The sequence below is a fragment of the Spea bombifrons genome, chromosome 1 (genome assembly GCF_027358695.1).
Source record: "Spea bombifrons isolate aSpeBom1 chromosome 1, aSpeBom1.2.pri, whole genome shotgun sequence".
In the NCBI taxonomy this organism is placed as follows: Eukaryota; Metazoa; Chordata; class Amphibia; order Anura; family Pelobatidae; genus Spea; species Spea bombifrons.
The window spans coordinates 111846907-111866174 of NC_071087.1; the positions used below are offsets into that span (position 1 = coordinate 111846907).

At 41.1% G+C, this 19268-nt stretch overlaps 1 protein-coding gene across 1 annotated transcript; it reads right to left on the reverse strand.

Moving 5' to 3' along the window:
* Positions 1-445: 445 nt before the first annotated feature.
* CABP7 (calcium binding protein 7) lies at positions 446-17738 on the reverse strand. The gene is made up of 5 exons (XM_053468570.1): positions 17441-17738; positions 8969-9112; positions 2956-3068; positions 1920-2073; positions 446-1364 (listed from the first exon to the last, which is right to left on the reverse strand). The coding sequence occupies exons 1-5, from the start codon at positions 17547-17549 to the stop codon at positions 1237-1239; spliced, it is 648 nt and encodes a 215-aa protein (XP_053324545.1). The 5' UTR covers positions 17550-17738; the 3' UTR covers positions 446-1236.
* Between the last annotated feature and the right edge of the window lie 1530 nt (positions 17739-19268).

Here is a 19268-nt window from a genome sequence, read left to right on the forward strand (position 1 = left end):
AAGGACCAATTTTGCTTTTTATAGCATCTAAATCATGATTGAATTAGAGGCAACAGATGCCCTTCAGAAGTCCTGGGAAGAAATGGGAATCTATAAATGAGAATGTTCTTGGACGAGTAGTATAAAGGTTGACAAGACAGGTGTGGAGTCACGGAGAAAAAAGATAAAGCAGAAAAGATCAACGAGTAAAAAGTGAATATTTGGGGTTAAAATGTGGGCAAAAGAATGAGACAAAGAAAAAGGGGAGGATCTATAGACAAAGAAATGAACATAACTGAGAAAAGGAGGGTGGGAAAGGATCACTGACAGAAAATAGATAGAGAGAAGAGGATGAGATGCGGTAAGGTGACATGGAAAAGACATAAAATGTGATTGGAGGCAAAGGAGGGAGGGTGACTAAAGCAGGAAGAGCTTTGATGAGGGAAGGCAGGGAATATCGTGAACAATGACAAAGTGTAAAGAATCAATGCATGGAAACACAGAATAACAATGTCGGGTCAAAAAGGAGCCTCAATGGCGTAAGAGCGGAGGAGCTGTTGGATGAAGAGTGGAGAGGAATGGTGATAGCTAATACACATTTCTGCAGTCTGCATCATAATTTTGTGCAAAATTATTCTAGCCCACAAAGGGGTATAAGGAATCACTAAAATCCCGGATAACACTGGGGTGGCGGATAACACATTAAATGGAAGCCTCAATATATATTTATATAGACATACGGAAAGAGTAGAGGAAACAAAGCTACATTTAGCATGGACCCCTCCAGCAATTCAGGGGTTAAGGCAGGTAAAACCAGGGAGGGTGTGGGGTGGGGGGACGACCAGGACGATTTAAGCTGCCTTTCATTTGAAAGCATATAAAATCAGGAGTCCATTATCCATTTTGACCCTGTATCTGGTGGTCAAAGTTTTAACCATTCTTCAACCAAAAATGTTATTGCTCATAAATATAGAGTTATATATCCGTGTACATATATACATCTAATTTATATATATAGCTATAGAGTCCCTCTTGGTATAGGTTATAAAAGCACAGATGGTCACCTGACAATTTAAATGCCCATGCACGTTCCATGCAATTCTTCCCATGCACATTCAGACTGGTGAAGGAGATCCTTAAAGTCTATGGTTTGGGGAGCTGGCCCCCCTCTGTGTCCCATAGTCCTTTTGTAGGCCAGAAGATAGGGAAGGGGCAGGAGATGCTCTAAAGTCCATGGTTTAGGGATCCTTGTCTTGATCACTTCATGCCACTACGTAGGACCTGATTAGCTGCTATTAGCATCACACTAATAATGAAAGCAATGGCAAAGGCGCATATCAGACTCTTCCGCACACAGGTCTGACGAATTTGTTGATTTGAGGAACCTGAAAAATGAAAATAGTAGAAGAGATGGAATTAGAGGCCGCATCTATATTAAATATTTCCCAGCAAGTATGCTATATAGGACCTTTAAATCAAATGGATCCCCTCATACCTTAGAGCCAGCTGCCAACGCTTCCTCATTTGCCTCCTGCTGAGAGGTAGCGCCAGCATACCCCAGTGCTCCACACCAACAGGTAAAGCATGAGATTGTGTCAGCTTTTGTTTTCTATTAGAAAATATACTGTACTAGCAAGAATACATGTCCTTGAATGGTTTACTGGATGATTACTGTTTTGAAGTTGTCTAGCAGTTCATAACCAATGGAACTGATGATGCACAAACAGATAACCCACCCTGCAAATATCACCACGGTCATATAAAAAAAACCTTCAATTTAAAAAAAACACTCCTGCAATGGTTATTAGTAAACTGCAATGGACTCCAGTGCATTTCTCTGCATAACCACTTTTTGTGCAGAACCATTAAATGTGTCACTTTGTCTAAAAGAATGTGGGTGATCTGTAGTGAAACTGCCATATCAGGTATACAACACTCACTCTCCATATCCACGGGACAATCTCCTTTTGTCCCCAGGTTTCCTGTCTCTTCGGTCAGGATAATGTTTTCAATGTCACGCATGGACAGGTGCTCGCAGAATGTGTCATATAACAACCGTTTTAATTCTTCCACTGACAGCGACTGCATGTCACACTAAAGGGACAGACGAGGAATACGTGGTCACTCCCCAAAGAACAACACAAAGATCAATACCTGACAACAGCAAGTCATAAGCAGGGTGAGAGTTAGAACTTCTGAAGACAGTAGTATTGTTTTTTTGAATGGAGGTCTGCCATCTCTATTTTTCATCAAAATACATAATATATATAAAAGGGAAATATACTGTACTGTGCACAAGTTTTAGGCAGGTGTGAAAAAATACTTTTTTTTATAGAGAGTAGACATGTTAACAGTTTATTTTTATCTTTAAACAAAATTCAAACTGAGTGAACGGAAGAAAAGTATAAATCAAGTCAATATTTGGTGTGACCGTCCTGGACTCTGGAGTCAAATGTGTTTTGTGGAGTGACGAATCACGCTGAAGGGAAATCTTAATGCTTCAGCATACCAAGACATTTTGTACAATGCTATGCTTCCAACATGGTTGGATGTGTTTGGTGTAGAAGAAATTGACTGGCCCGCGCAGAGCCTTGACCTCAACCTCATCAAACACCTTGGGGATGAACTGGAGCAGAGATTACGAGCCAGGCCTTCTCATCCAACATCAGTGCCTGACCTCACAAACGCTCTACTGGATTAATGAGCAAAATATTCCCACAGAAACACTCCAAAATCTTGTGGAAAGCCTTCCCAGAAGAGTGGAACAATATAAAAATTGACCACTGTGTAGAAAATATTCAATTAAATATAAAACTACAATTTTTATTTTTATTCAGTCTTCCTAAAGATCCATAAAGTGTTGCATAAAGACCAAAAATATAGGTAAACGAGATGCAGTGAATCATAATTACAGGTACAGCACAACCTGAGATTTCTGTGGGTATACTATGTCTAGAAGAACATGGACACAAATACCTTCCAAAATACAGTGTCAAAGTCAGCACCACGGAATTTGTCTGGCATCCCAGAAGTTGTGATCTTTGGTCCTAATAACGTCACAAACTCTTCAAAATCGACTTGGCCATCTCCTGCAATGCAGAGAACAGTAAGATGGGGGAGAGAAAGAGAAAATGGGAAAAAGATGAACAGGAAAGATTAGAAACAAACACGATGAAATCCGAGTTGGAGAAGTGACAGAGAAATCAAATGAAAAAATGGAAAATTATATTACCATAGATGAGCATGGAAGGTGAAAGAGAGAAAGATGTACAAGAAATAGAGAGACTGAATATGAATGACAGAACTACTAGAGCTCTCATGCAGAGAAGTAGATATTTTAAAAACCACAATAGATCCAGAACACTGACCGATAGAAAGCTATTTTTCAAAACAGGGAACTGCACAATAAAACCAATTTCCTCATAGCGTCCATTATACGAATAGATCCTAAGTATATAATCCAGAGCATCTGCTAAAACTACACAAAGCTTGGGACACCTACGGCTGCTACGTGCAGGGTCCAGAGAAGGTACCGAGCCTACACATGATACATATAAACTCTTGACGTATAGCTCATTCTTTAACAAGAACTCCCCAGAAAGGTCCTTCTGCTTCTCCTATGTTCTTCTTCTTGACATCACACACAGTTCACAGCAATATTATTTCTTCTACATTTTAGCAGAACATATACAAAACATATACTGTAATCCAGGAGTTCATAAACCAATACAGTACACTGCGATAATGATGGAGAATGTAATATGAAACAAGGCAGGAACATACAAGAAGCAGAATGACCTTTCTGGGGCGTTCTTGTTAAAGAATGAACTATATGTCAAGAGTTTCTATGTTTTCTTGAGAAAGCACAATCAATGGCTTTGTAGGATGGGGCAGTTGATGAGGAATGAGGGGTGGAATATTTGGCAATATTGTGTAAGAGATGTTGCAGATTATAGCAATATTTATTAGTATAAGGTGTCAGGAGATTGTGCTGCATTAAATGTCAGGGAGTAGGGATTAAGCCCCTTTTGTATTAGATTGTAAACCTGCAAGTTGTGCCCTCTTTACCGCTTGGATCTGTTTTTCTTAGTCTGTCAGTTCTTATGTTCTGCTATACCCTGTGTGTGTGCACTAAATAAATACAAGCTAATAAAATAATAATATTAAGGATGAGACTCGGGTTGGTCTGATGTCACTGAGAATAAGATTTTCTGTCTCCCTCACTGGTCAAACCCTAGATTTGTGTGGTTGCTGGACAGATGGCACATCACCAGCTTTATGCATGGGCATAGGTACAGCGTGTCTGCAAAAGTATATATAGGACTCTTTTTTGGAATAAATGCAATAATACGTAAACAGAATAAATGGTGATTTTTTTTTTCAGTATATGGGTGATACCAGCATCCAAATATGATTGTAATATAAGAAAGAAAGGCAGAACGCCAGAATCGTAAAGGTCAAATAAATTAGTCTTCTGGGACTCCAAACGTGGCGATAATGATAATGGATGATGAGCCTCCAGAGAAAGCTGCAGAGAAGGAATGGATGGTATAAAGGGAGTCATGAAATGTATCAAAAATATTAACAGGATGTTAGCAGAGCCTACTTAACAGCATGGCCTAAATAAATACTGTACAATTCTAACTAGGCACCAGGGAACTGTGTGCAGAACGTTTGTAGTTCCCTGGCCCTCTAAATACACGTTCTGCTACTGCCCTTGGGTGGCGTGTGCTGGTATCATTCCAAAGCACCGGACATTTAGAATATGCAGAACAGGTAATGGTAAAGCTAAGGTCATCCCAGCCATGTAAACAATCTACCGTGTTTCCCCGATAGTAAGACACCCCCGATAGTAAGACGTATCGGGGGTTTCAGAGGGGTCGGCTAATATAAGCCGTACCCCGAAAGTAAGACATATGTCTTACTTTCGGGGAAACACGGGGGATTTGCCGGGTCCGCCACTCTAAGGGGCCGGGAAGTCCCCACCAAGGCCGGCCTTACGTGTCTGCGGCCGCACAGGATTTAAATTAAAACATCGGGGTTTTTTTTTAACTTTATTTAACATCCTCCATGTTAAATAAAGTTTTTTTAACTTTATTTAACATGGAGGATGTTAAATAAAGTTGAAAAAAACCCCCGATGTTTTTATTTAAACCCTGTGCGGCCGCAGACCCCTAAGGCCGGCCCCTTAGAGCAGGGCCGACCTTTGGGGTGTGCGACCGCACAGGGCGCCACACTCCAGGGGGTGCCAACCTGCGGCACCCGGCACCCCTCCAGAGACGGACAGTAATGTCCGCCGCTGGAGGAGCAGGCTCGCAAGGGAGCGGTATCGGAGGTCTTTAACAGACCTCCGGCTCCCTTGAGTGATTTTAAGCCGGGTTCAACCCGGCTTAAAATCACTCAAGGGAGCCGGAGGTCTGTTAATGACCTCCGATACCGCTCCCTTGTGATCTGCGCGGCAACAGCTGTTGTGCGCCGGGGTTTCTTGTCAGATCCCGGCGCACAACACTGAAGCCGCGCCCACCGCTGTCCGTGCCCTCTGAACCAGGAAGAAGACAGAACTGAAGAAGAGGAGCGAAGAGGAGGAAAAGAAGCTGAAAGAAGAAAGGAAAGGTAGGAAAGAATTAAGTGAGAGTGGATTGGTGTATATGTGTGTGGATTGGTGTATGTGTGTGTGGATTGGTGTATATGTGTGTGGATTGGTGTATATGTGTGTGGATTGGTGTATATGTGTGTGGATTGGTGTATATGTGTGTGGATTGGTGTATATGTGTGTGGATTGGTATATGTGTGTGGATTAGTGTATATGTGTGTGGATTTGTGTATATGTGTGTGGATTTGTGTATACGTGTGTGGATTTGTGTATATGTGTGTGGATTGGTATACGTGTGGATTGGTAGGTGTGTTGATTGGTAAGTGTGTGAGAGTGATGGGTGTTATGCTGTACCATTTCCAATGTCTTTTTCATGATCTAATTATGCTCTAAAAGTACATCATAACTCCCATCACTCTCAATTTTTTCCCAATATAAGACATACCCCGAAAGTAAGACATAGTGGGGCTTTTAGGGATAAAAAGAAAGTAAGACACTGTCTTACTTTCGGGGAAACACGGTAAGTGTAATGTTCATAGAAAATTTAACAAAGCCTGCATAAATAGTCCAGAAAGTAACAAACTAAGGAAAAACAAAGTACATGATGGGGGGCAAACACAGAGAGTTTGAAAACACTATACAGAACATCAGAATATCTGTAGATATTGCACCATAGCAAAAGCTATACATTGCGTTACAGAGTATGTTAAAAGTATCCAATATGCTTATAAATGGAGACTAGAAGCCACTTATAACAAATACTGGCTGGAAGGACGTAGACCAATGGTTAGTAATGGATTTTATATAAAATCAAACAGCACAGTGCCTGGCAGGTTATTACAACCAGTTATGGTTATAAGGATGATGAGGTGTGGAAAAATACATAGTCCTCACAACTACAGTCTTCTTTTCCATTTATTACTTTAAAGGGACAAGAAGAATACTGCACCAACACAGGACTCCTTCTCTAGATTCAATGATACGGTTCACAAGTGCATGACAAGATATGTAGGACATTACACCATAATAATATGTATAAACTATAATTACCACACTTAGCATAAATAGGTTGAAGTTTTTTTTATCACCACTTTTTATGGTGTGACTTTATGGTGCATAACATACTTTTGGTATTCTGGAATATTTTTTTTAAATGGTTGAATTGTAGTTTTCCTCGTTTCTTCCTTTAAATAATAGAGGTGGTTCTGAATCTAGAGCATGAAGAAACATGAGTGGATTATGTCTGTAAATATTACGTCAGTGAGCTCCTTCTTCAAGAAGGGCCGAGCTGACCTTGCATGATGCATAGTAAAGAGTGGAGACTCCACAATAATGAACTCTCCTGCAAAACCCTGGTTTAGTGAATACACTTATGTGACTCTGTATGTATCTTATATGCAAAGTAATTTAAATGGACTGATCTGCACGGCTGGTACCTTGTTTTATGGCTCACACACCAGTGCGAGCGGTATTTGCACAATACTTTTGTTTATATGCTAAAACATATGTAAGCCCTTAGAGTTGTGCAGCCTTTTGGAAATTAGATAATTCATTTAGTAAACTAAAACAGTAAAATAGTAGGACAAACTCAGGGTCAATGTTATACCAGTGATGATGTGGCTAGCCAACTGCCTGGTCATGGCTAATCTGTCCAGCACAGACCTTTATGATTTGGTGTTTTGATGGCATATTCAGTGGCTGTGCACTGTTACATCTATTTAAGGGTGAAGCGATAGAGATCTGTACTTTGCTTCGTTGACTAGAGCCCCACAAATCAGTCCTCCACTGCAAGAGTAAATGAGTAAAGAGCACAGAAAGTGTAGCTGAATATCTTTTTAGGTGTATGTCCTCATGGAGCGTGTGCCTTTCTCATTGGGGATGATGCTAGGAAGCACCATATACATCACAGGATACAAAAGGTGACAAACTAAGGCAAAAGCCAAGAGGGGTGGAAGGGTAGCACTCGTTGAAAATAATCAGGCAAGGTGAAAATGTCACAAATTATAGATGGGCCAAAGTCAAACGTGCAAGTGAATTAAACAGTGGTGCAAACAGCGGTCTGTTTTATGAAGAATACTAGAGTCTTTCCTCCCTACTGGGACTTCCAAGTCATTGCAGCCCAGAACACCCTCTTCTGCTGCCTAAAGGAGGCAGGAAGGAGGTCGGACTAGGTGTACATAGGGGCAACACTACCACCACTTACACTAACTGCTGCTTCCCTTCACAGGGATTGAAGACACTAACTTGGGACATACCCGGATGTACAACCTAGTAAGTTCCCACCGCTGTTGATGTGTTGTATATAGGCAGAAAAAAACTGGATCAGGGATCCTGGAATGTGACTGATCCCCTTTAAACAAAACATTACTCCTAATGTATTTTTAAAGAATGCAGAGTCCTACAGAAAATTATTGTACAAAATGTCTTATTGTTTATACATTTTTGTTATGCGTCTTACATTTACTAACAACCATCATTATTTACTGATGTCTAGTTTTAACTGTTTTTTAACTGTGAGTAAATGTATTGGTCATTGAAAACCCTGACATAGTATATTAAGAGGTACAGGCTCTGGACATAATATACAGTACAGGTAGAATCCATAGATGCTGCATTCAGAAAGTGTGTATTTTGTAGACACAACTCCAGAGCAATCCTCCCTATAACTCCTAGGGTTAAATACATGCATGATCCAGAGAGCATGGAGCCATATACACAGGTTCTACATAACATACAGCTTCTGTACCAATGATCCAAAGCAAGCTCTAGTACAGCTCTTTCTACCATGAATAGATACAGTTTCCAGAGCACAGACCGATGGATCTAGATGACATAGTCCCTTCACATCAACATTAGAGTAAATGTAAAGCGAATGGGTGACCAAGAGTCCTGGACTTAAACTTTAAACCCAACACTTGTGTGCCTACCAATGTATGTATAGGTTTCCCAGTCCTGAATAAATTCAGGTCATAAATAGACGAGGCAGAACAATTAACCTTTTTACAACTAGCATCACTAACACAATATGATGTGTACAGTACACAGATTATGCACTGCCTATACGGATAGTGTGGAGACCTTCTGTGAACTTGGTAACCGCAACATTCTATCTGGGGTAGGTAAGGAGTACACCATTTACGGAAGATGCAAATAAATTAATAATGTTCCACAAAGATTCAAATGTTGCTCACAGTCCTTAATTCACAAGATCCACATATACAATTGAGACTGTAACTAGATAAGGCACAATAATTGTACATACAGATATTAGCAGTATCCACAGCAGATGCAGAAAATATGAACAATTCTGTAATCCAAACAAGAGGAGCATCTGGATGGGGTGCATATGCTGCACACATCATCCATTGGGTAGGTGGGGGTACACTTGGGCCTTACCATCCATATCCAGCCTCTGTATAATGACCTCTAGTTCCACTTCATTGGGCATGTACCCCAGGGATCTCATTGCTGTGCCCAGCTCCTGCTTGGAAATGAATCCATTTCCATCACGGTCAAACACCTTGAAGGCTTCTCGAATCTCTGTGCGGAGACATAAGGGACGTTAACCAATTCCCCACCATAATATCCAACTCAATGCTACCCACCAGCATGCAAAGGCTAAATGTTTCATACCCATGCCAAAAGCCATACATCACACAAACGTATAACATCATATATCCCATACATCCCAATCCTTGGATTGCGTAGAAACAAGCACAACAAGTAACGTACTGATGCCACAATACACACACAGAACTATATCAATATAAAGGAAAGTAAATGATAGAGAACTACAGACAAATCACAACACAGATAAGCTGATGCCCTACAGGCAGCCACATGCAGTGATGTATTTACCCCTCCGCAGTCGGCTTCCTGAATACATTAAAAGGCACTGCATGCTTTTAGGACATGGAGCACCGGGATATGATGTCAAATCCTGACAGGCCGTGCCTTAAAGGTGCCCATTGCCTTTCCATGAAGTCTACGGAGGCTGTGCTGAGTGGGCACAGCCTTTATAACATAATTAGGCTGGTTGGGGAGATAGAAGACAATGGGGGAACATGATTAACCAAGAGGGCGGTTTGCCCCTCAGTTTTGTAGCAGGGGGGCTGCTGCCTCCCTTTCACGTGCTGTCCTAGGACCGGCCAGCCTAGGCCAGGATACATCACTGGGCACATGTCAAGAATACATCACCAAGTGCGCATAGCTGACGTTTGTCACACTCAAGGAGTTATTATTATCATCTTTTATTTATATAGCGCCAACAATTTACGCAGCACTTCATACAATACATATATTCAAGGGGTATGAGGTAAAGAGGCCCCTGCTCACAAGCTTACAATCTAGATAGGTTAGTGATTCTGACAATGTAGACAATAACATAAACACCTGTTAAAGCATACCGGATGAGACAGAGCCTAATGAGCTTTCCAAGTGGTGAAAACTAAAGAGCCACACAGTGAGATTGGATGGTGGTCTGGAAGAAGGACAGTGCATCTACTTGTTAAGCTGCAGTAGTATTACTGCAATTAGAACAAAAAGATGTTAATAGTACTTTCCAGAGGTCATCAATGAAGCAACAATCTAGAGGACGTGTCTCAAGGTGGACATAAAAATGATGATCCATACTTTTTTTTACTGTCCTCTGGGGAGAAGAGCATTTGAGATGCTGTCTGTGTTTATGTAATAAAATGTTTAAAATGAAGGAATATGAAGGATTCTGAAGGAGGGAGGGAAGGAGAGTGGGGGATGTGACAAACAAAAGGGGTCATGATTATAACCCTTCATTTTTCACACTGCGCTCTAGAATTTATAAACATATACAAAGGTACTGCAGTGTTAGACTCACAAGCAACAAAGAATGTATGGCACATGAAAAAAAACCATGCTAGAATTTATACAGACATAATCTGATCGAGGCACGAACACTGCAGGCAGATGCACGCACACTGCAGATACATGCATGACAGACACGGGGAATCTGCACGCACACGGAATCCAGATACAGTAACGGACAGTACGAAACACACACTACAGTGTGCAACCGTATAATACACACAGCACACGTGCATTCACTGCAGTCACACAGCACAACTGCAGTCCCACAAGCCATTCATATTCAGTAGTAAACAAGCTCCGTGAGGCAGAGTTCCTCTTTATCAGCCATTAACACTTATTGGCTTCTAATATTCATGTGGCTATCTCGCTACATCGCTGCAATCACTGCAGATATGGCTTGGTCCCTCGAAATAAATTAGACCGACTTACAAACACTTTCTATACATATGCACTGTACACACGCCACGATCCCCAGGTTCCCATCTCACTCCTTTATGCTTCATGTTTGAGCAAATTGAATCCTTCATTGAAACCTGAGAAGAATCTTAATGTGTGAAGAGACATATATACCTGCACAGCTACATATAAACATACACACTCAACAATACTACCCAAACAGCATCTGAATATCATATACAAATGGTACATGCAATATATATATATATATATATATATATATATATATATATATATATATATATATATATATATATATAATTTCAAACAGTAACATTGAATAAATAATAATAACTAAAATAATAATAAATATGGTGTTCTGTGCAAACATTACATAGATAATAATAAACTTTCCCACCAACAACAATGTACCCACAAATACCATGTGACACAAAGCAGATTGTAGTACATTTACACTATATACTGGGGACAACTGCATTACATTCAGTATACCCCAGCCAGGGACATCTGCACTACATTCAGCAAACCGCAGCAGGTGGCACCTTCATTACATTTGGTATATTACAGCAACACACATCTGCTTTACATACAGCATACTACAGCCAATGTCACCTGCGTTACGTCAGGTATACTACAGCCAGGGGCACTTGCAGTGGACTTAATATGCTACAGACAAGAATAATTGCATTACATTTGGTCTACTACAGGTTAAGGGCAATTGCATTATATTCCGTACACTACAGCAAAGGACACCTGCATTATAATCTATAAACTACAGCCGGGAACACCTGCATTATATTCGGCACATTACAACAAAGGGCACCGACATTATATTCAGTATACTACAACCCGCATTACATTCAGTATACTACAGTCGGGGACACCTACATTACACTCGGTATACATCACATTCAGTACATTATAGCCGGGGACGCCAGAATTACTTTTGGTATGTTATGGTGTACCCAACTTGCATATTAGACAGAGCGGGACCCAGTCATTTTAGCTAGAGATGGGCCTGCCATTTATATATTTGGGTTCTGCTCCAGTTGGTGTATCAGAGGTAGGTATAAATTGGGCTACATTGAGAGTCCCTCCCCATGTACTTCTCTTACTACACCTGCCGAATCAGGAAATGGAGGCCATCAAGCCCAAAGGCCAACTAATGTAAAGATGGTATGAGGGCCAGAGAAGGACCAGAAAGGCTAAATCTTTATCCTACATCAGATACTGCCACTATGCTGATGTGTGCAGCCACTGGCTGTATTTGTGCCTCTGCGGCTAAGCATGGAAACATAATGTGCAGACGTGTATTCAAATGTCATATGTAAGGTCGCTAGTCTTAAAGTGCCAGGGACGCTTCGTTGTCCCCAGTCCTGTGGGGAGTGCATAAACGTTTTGCAAACAGAGGGGGGCCGACAAGGTGGGCAGGGGCCCAACTGTTCTCTTGGCTGCTCTGATTTAGATGGGCCTTTATCTAAAGCTGTTCGCAAGAAAAGTGGATATTGATGTATTAGCCCAATAGAAAAGAGTTATTAGTTGAAGTTGATACATTTTATCGGGCCAACACAGAAAAAGATGTGAACCTACACAAGCTTTATGGGTGTTGGTCAGCAAAATGAAAAATTAGATGTGTCCAGGGGAAAAGGTCCGATATGGCAACCAAGTCTGGTGCCCGATGAGTGCGTTCTCCAAATGTTCTTTGGGCTGCTTTATAACTGGGCCAGTTATACTTCTCCGCTGGGCTGAACGTTGTCAGCCTTCTCTTGTTGACAGGCGCCTGATAGGTACAATGTACAGTATCATGTATGCTGCATAGTGATATGTATCTGGTGCAAAAACCTGACAAATACAATGGCAAGAAAAATAAGTGAACCCTTTGGAATTACCTGGGTTTTTTACATTAATTGTTCATAAAATGTGATCTGATCTACATGTAAGTCACAAGTATAGAGAAACACAATGTGCTTAAGCTAATGATATTTCATGTCTTTATTGAATACACCCATTAAACACTCACAGTGCTGGTGGGAAAAGTAAGTGAACCCTTGGATTTAATAACTGGTCGAATCTCCTTTTAGAGCAATAACTTCAAACAAGTGCATCCTATAGCTGCAGATCAGACCTGCACAACGCTCAGGAGGAAATTTAGATCATTCTTCCTTACAGAACTGCTTAAGCTCAGCCATAATCTTAGAGTGTCTGGTCTGAACAGCTCTCTTGAGTTCATTCCATAGCATCTTAAGGTATGAACGCTGTCTGGGCAACTCCAAAAGACGGATCTTTTTTTTGAAACCATTCTGTAGTAGATTTACTTTGATGTTTAGGGTCATTGCCCTGATGCATTACACAATTTCTATTGAGCTTCAGCTGGCGGACAGCCACCCTGACATTACTCCGTATGATACATTGATAAATCTGGGAATTCAATGCCCCCTTGATGATGGCATGCTCTCCAGGCCCCCAAGGCAGCAAAGCATCCCCAAATTGTGATGCTCCCTCCACCATACTTCACCATTGGTATGATGTTGTCATGTTGATATGCGGTGCCCTTTTTACACAATAAATAGTGCTGCATGTTCTAACTATTTAACCTTAGATTCATCAGTCCTCAAAACATTTTACCAGTGGCTTTGCGGAGTGTCGATGTGCTCTTTGACAAACTTCAGATTAAAAGCGATTATAACTGGAGAGCAATGGCTTCCTCCGTGGTGTCCTGCCATGTACTCCATGCTTTGCATATGGTAGAACTATGAACTGAGATGTTAACTAGTTCCAATGATTCCTTCGAGCCTTTAACTGTTACTCTAGAGTTCTTTTTTTTACCTCATTGGGCATTCTACGTTGTGCCCTTAGTTGGGCCTCCAGTTCTAGGGAGAGTAGCCACAGTATTAAACTCTTTCCAGCTTTATGCAAATCTAGGTTGTAGGTCTCCTGGGATTTCTTTTTTTTGTGAGGCTAGGTTCACAGCAGCAGATGCTTTTTTAGAATAGCAAACTCAAAATGTGTGTTTTTTATGTCAATATAGCTCTAAAACCCACCTCCAATCACGTTTTATTGATTGGACTCCAGGTTTGCTAACCCCTGACTCCAGTTAGCTTTTGTTGAAGTGATTAGCCTTGGAGTTCACATAATTGTTCCAACACACACTGTGGTTAATTTAAAAAGGTTCAACTACTTTTTTTTGCCAATGTATTTGTACATGAGATGTGTCAATTTATAAGGCTTGTTTGGCTTTGAATTACAGTTTTGTGCATTTTAGCCCTGTTTTCACACCTGCTGTTGCCATACTGTTACTGCTTTAATAGAATGAGAATACATGTTTGTATTGTTCAATGCAGTTTCAGCTCTTATTAAGCAAAAGAGCCTAAAACCCAAGGGATCCTTACACACACTCTGATTCTGCACAGCCCAGAAGTCCATGAAGCAGGAGCAAAAACTACCCCTGCCCGTTCACGGCATTGTGCAGGTAATGAAATAGAGAGGTTTATTGGTATGGAATGCTGACCTAGCAATAAATTATCTATTGTACAAATTGTCATTTATACTTTTGTATTGAGTAGTTAATACAATTTACACTTGAAGATGTTAAGCTTTGAACACATTGTACAATATTACAATATAATTGTAATTTATATGTAAAAAAAAGTTTTACATTTATAAAGGGGAATAGTGTATTTTATTTTAAGCAACTTAATTTGTTAACATATTTCCTGCTGATTATTATGACTCGTATAGTTGTAATATACTGTGATACCCAATAAACATCCAGAGCTACCAGAAAAGAGGGACAAAAGAAGGACGGAAGGGTTTGGGGACTTAAAGAGGGGCATTTGAGAGGTATACGTATGAAAAGACCCACGCTGGATGTACTGCGTCTGTAAACAAAATATACTGCAGAAATTTCAGGCTGAACATGATAAACTATAAACTCTATATTGCAGAACAAGACTCCACACTCTAAATATTTAGTTCACAGCAGTCACGTCTGCATTTTTAATCAGCCACAAACCAAAACCATTTAGGAGCCTTTTGGCAGATGTAGTAACAAACAGTGCCTGTATCTATCTTATGAACATACATTCTCCATCCCTGGAAGAATAAAAAACGTATTGGAGAAAAACAGTATATTTTTGAGCATCACTGTCAAGTGGCTACCAAAGAAGAATCACATATATGATACTGTTTACACTACGGAAAAGCAGATTAACCACCACCCCGGCTAAGGAGAAATGAAGAATGATGACCTATATATAGTAATGGACGTACCTGGCAGATTCTAAATCAATGCAACCATGTAGCCCATAAATACGTTACTGTATATTAGTCCATGGGATACTTTTAATATGAAAACTCACCTAATGTGGGCTTCAACAAATCCTTGACCAAGTACAGAGAACCCTCCTGTGTTCAAGCAGGGATGTACGAAAATAATGGCATGTTAAATGATATGGCCTCTGTTTCTCCCTAATACCATGAGTTGTAGGTTGCAGGATCACATTCTGTTACTTTATAATTATGTAATTATATAATGAAAATTGCTGAAAGAAATATGCAAGATTTTTTTAATTTACAGATCAAGGGAACGGGTCCAGCCCCTATTTCAAAGTCCGCCAGACATCAAATGTATTTTCCTCTGGATTAAATTGATACCAGTGTTAAATATAATTGTATTAACCACATCAATACACATTTCCTAGAAAAATACGTTTTTTAAGGATTATCCAGAATAAGATTATCCTAGACATAAAAAGCAGAGGATCAAAACAGAGTGTTATGTGTTACATCTGATAGAGAAAGAAAGGTAAAAATGTAAAGACTGCTTTTATCTGCTATCAAAAATTGAATTTGTATTTTATCCAGAGAAATGATGACACCCACACCAAACTCAGTGAAGCCGCGTAATACGCTTACCAACATCAAACAGAATTTAACCGGTGTCCCCTACATGGACAGAAGAGACTGCGTCAGGAACAGACTGTCCTCAGGTCACAATGGGCATAGGCTTTTTTTGGGGTCACTGTATTTTTGGTTAATAATATAAGCATGTGGTCATACAAAACTATATTTGTAAAGGTGGAATGGCTAGAGTCGCAGCTAAACCCTTGATTGCCTCAGAACTTTTCATTTTCATAGACCTTACAATATCAAAGATCTGACAGGTAAAATATATCCACCCTAGACAGCACTGTGCATGATACAGGACCCTGATGGACTTCTGCATACATTGTGATAATAACTCCAAGAAATCTCCCCAAAGGGCATCAATCAAAAAACAAACTTGGAAATGTTGCCTGTCATATTGGGGCAAGAGGCAAGTGGGGAGCCAAGCCAGATACCATATCACAAACGGCCCACTAGCGTGTCCTTTTAGACATGGATGACGATCCAGTGATGGTAGAAGAGGAGGTGCTGGACCAGCGCCCAATCTGACAGCAGCTCACCACACCTGTGGGGCGCTTAATATGTTTAGTGGCCCTTTTAGGGGCCAAATAAACATTTTGCCTATAATAAAACTAAGGGATGTAATACATAAGTTGCTTTCTAATATTTCTTTAAAAAGTATAGTGATGCAGCATTATAATAAATCTGTCTTTTATGTCTCTTCCATGGGCAGCCAGCCACAGGTTTTGTCAGGTATGTGTTACTAATTAATTCCTTGTACCCATACATTAGTTAGCCCCGCCGCCTCCATCTTTTCTTAGATACAGGCCACACCACAGTGGAGATGGAAGAGCAACATTCAATGGCTCCAAGTAAAAAGGAGGGGGGGATCAGCATAAATAATAATAAAGAATGTACTCAGCAGAAAACATTGTGAATAAGTGTAAATGATACTACTAGATGTGTGTAAAGCTAAGGCAAAAAGGGTTTGCTTTGGGACTAAGACACAATTGTTTTTAAATAAAATATATAAAATAATATTAAAATTCTAAAATAAATATATAAAATAATATTAAAGTCATAAAATAAATATATAAATTGGTGTTCCATTTGTGAGCACGAGATAAATAGCCAAATGCTATGCCAAACAGTCACTTTGTGCATGTGTATTACAGCCACTGACGCAAGTGACATGCTCTATTCACACAGTGACACCAAATGGCATGAATATATTGCACTCGGTGACATTCCCAATAATCAAAATGTTAACAATCACACTGTACAGAATGTCCACAGACTCATCCTCACAATACACAGGTGGGGAAGACTAGCATTGCCCACATCAAGCCATCACCACGCTCCCTAAACCTGGCAATTCACTAAAGCCTTTGGTTAATGTGACAAACACTGGAGGCTATGGGGACACATACTAGACATCCATCTTCACAGCTTCGTTAATAGCCGCCTTTCCAGATCTCCAGATGAATCACGAAAATCAAATGCAGAGGAAATCCCCACCATATATCAACCCATTTCCACATCATTAGTAACACTCACCCCATGCATTTCCATCAAGGGTACTTACTATAGACACTGATCTACTAGGATCATCCACACGTGAAGCCACCACCTTCCAGACACCTGTGGGTCACCCATCACCCCCACTCCAGCCCCCCTCCGGTCAACCTCACTCATTCTCAGCACCCCGCACCCGTGCCCACTCACCCTCTATCTCGTCTTCGGGGAGCTGTGTAGGTGAGTGATCTCTCAGTAGTTCGGGGATGGTATAGACTCCCCGGTACATCAACGCCGCCGTTACCGGGTGGAAAGGCATCTCTGCGGGTGAGAGGGCACCCAGAGGGAGAGACGGACCGGGGGAGCAGCATGCGGAGTGACTGTCACTGAGATCCTCTTAATGGGAGAGAGTCATCCTCCGAGAGCCCAAAGACGATCACCGGGAGAGTGTCACAGGTGAGCTGCATGCGCTTAGACTGTCATAGAAAACAGTCATCCAGAGACAGCATGGACGGAGTCAGATGGACTGTCCCCTGCAGAGACAGCACAGAACGAGACTGAGAGACGGAGCGTTACCTGCAGAGACGCCGTGCAAGGAAAGCCAGGTAGCCGGATGAGAGAGGCGCAAAGTGCCGGGGATTGATGGTTATTATTGATATTATTTAATGGCAAGGCGAATGGCTCTAAATAGAAAAAAGGAATGTAGACAGAGGGGAGAGGGGAATGGGAGCACCGTGGCAGGGGCACGGGGGAGGAGAGACAGAGATTTGGGGAGGAAAGCTAAGAGAACAGCAGAGAGGAAAGAATGGGGGGGGGCAACAGGAGAGAGAGAGAGAGAGAGAGAGGAAGGAGGGCAGAATGAGAGAAGGAAAGAGGGAGCAAAACGATGGAGAAAAAGAGGCGCAGAAAAAAGTGCAGAGGCTTTGAGACGATCACATACACAATGAAGTGCAGCGTGTGTTTGCCGGGGGAGTTCGACCTGCTGTACAAGTGACCCTTCATCACCCCCCAATACAGCCCGTGTGCGCGGAGAATAATGAATAGGAGATCGTGATATACCGCGCATCCGTATTCACACCTTAGGCTGCAGCTCGGTGATCTTGGATTGCAGACACTGTATCTGTGCTATTGGGATTATTATTATTCATCCAGCGATCGCCAACGCTTCCTTCATATATCCGTTTAAAAGGGGAATCCACCAGCGTGCCAAGGGCAGTGGGCACATTGGCAAAGCTACCGCTTATGTTTAACCACAATGGCACGATTATTTACTCTAACCTCACACAGGCTGCACCACTGAAGCATCACCAGCCCCCTCTCTCTGACCGAGTAGCAGACATAAAGCACCACTCGGGCATATATCTATTCTAAATACCCCAGGTCATAATAGCCCTGACATTAGCCTGTATGGATATTAACCTCACACAATCATATGCCTTTATCCATAAGAAGCAATAAGTGAAAAAGTGTGTGTGTTTAAAACTAAGCTATCCAAACATATGGATATCCTCAATCAAAAACAGCTATGGGCCATTCATTTTTTTTGGTCTGTAACTAGAAGCAATTATATTATGGTTCTAGAGTAATAATGGCAGACACTGACTATTGAAGGTCTACAGAAAACATAAAACATATGTGTGGATTTTCAATTCAAGTGCACAAACACGCACGAGACATACCGATATTCACAGAGGTAGAGAGGGCTTTATGACACGTGGATGTCGTATAATTAGACGAGTGGAGACAAGCAAAAATGTCAGGGGTCACCTATGGGACATTAAAGAGAATAGCCCACTCAATAGGTCACGTACGTATACAATAAGGCATATGTCTATACTAGCCCTGAAGGATACGAGGGGAGTAGCAGCATTATAAAACATCACGGGTGTCGATTTAAATCCCTCACAATGTCTTGTCAATCCTGAATTCCGAAAAATACAGAGTGACAACAATGACAACGCAGGACTTCAATAGGCATCAGGCCATACTCTAAGGCCATAGCTAAAGGTCATTCCTCTATGCCATCAGTGGACCAAAT

What these genes read in the sequence shown, in the direction of transcription:
- CABP7 (XM_053468570.1), bottom strand. Translation starts at nt 17,549, where the DNA reads ATGCCTTTCCACCCGGTAACGGCGGCGTTGATGTACCGGGGAGTCTAT. An exon ending in CCCCGAAGACGAGATAGAGG is followed by an intron (nt 9,113 to 17,440) that starts GTGAGTGGGCAC and finishes GTCTCCGCACAG; the next exon opens with AGATTCGAGAAGCCTTCAAG. An exon ending in ACAGAGGCTGGATATGGATG is followed by an intron (nt 3,069 to 8,968) that starts GTAAGGCCCAAG and finishes TCTGCATTGCAG; the next exon opens with GAGATGGCCAAGTCGATTTT.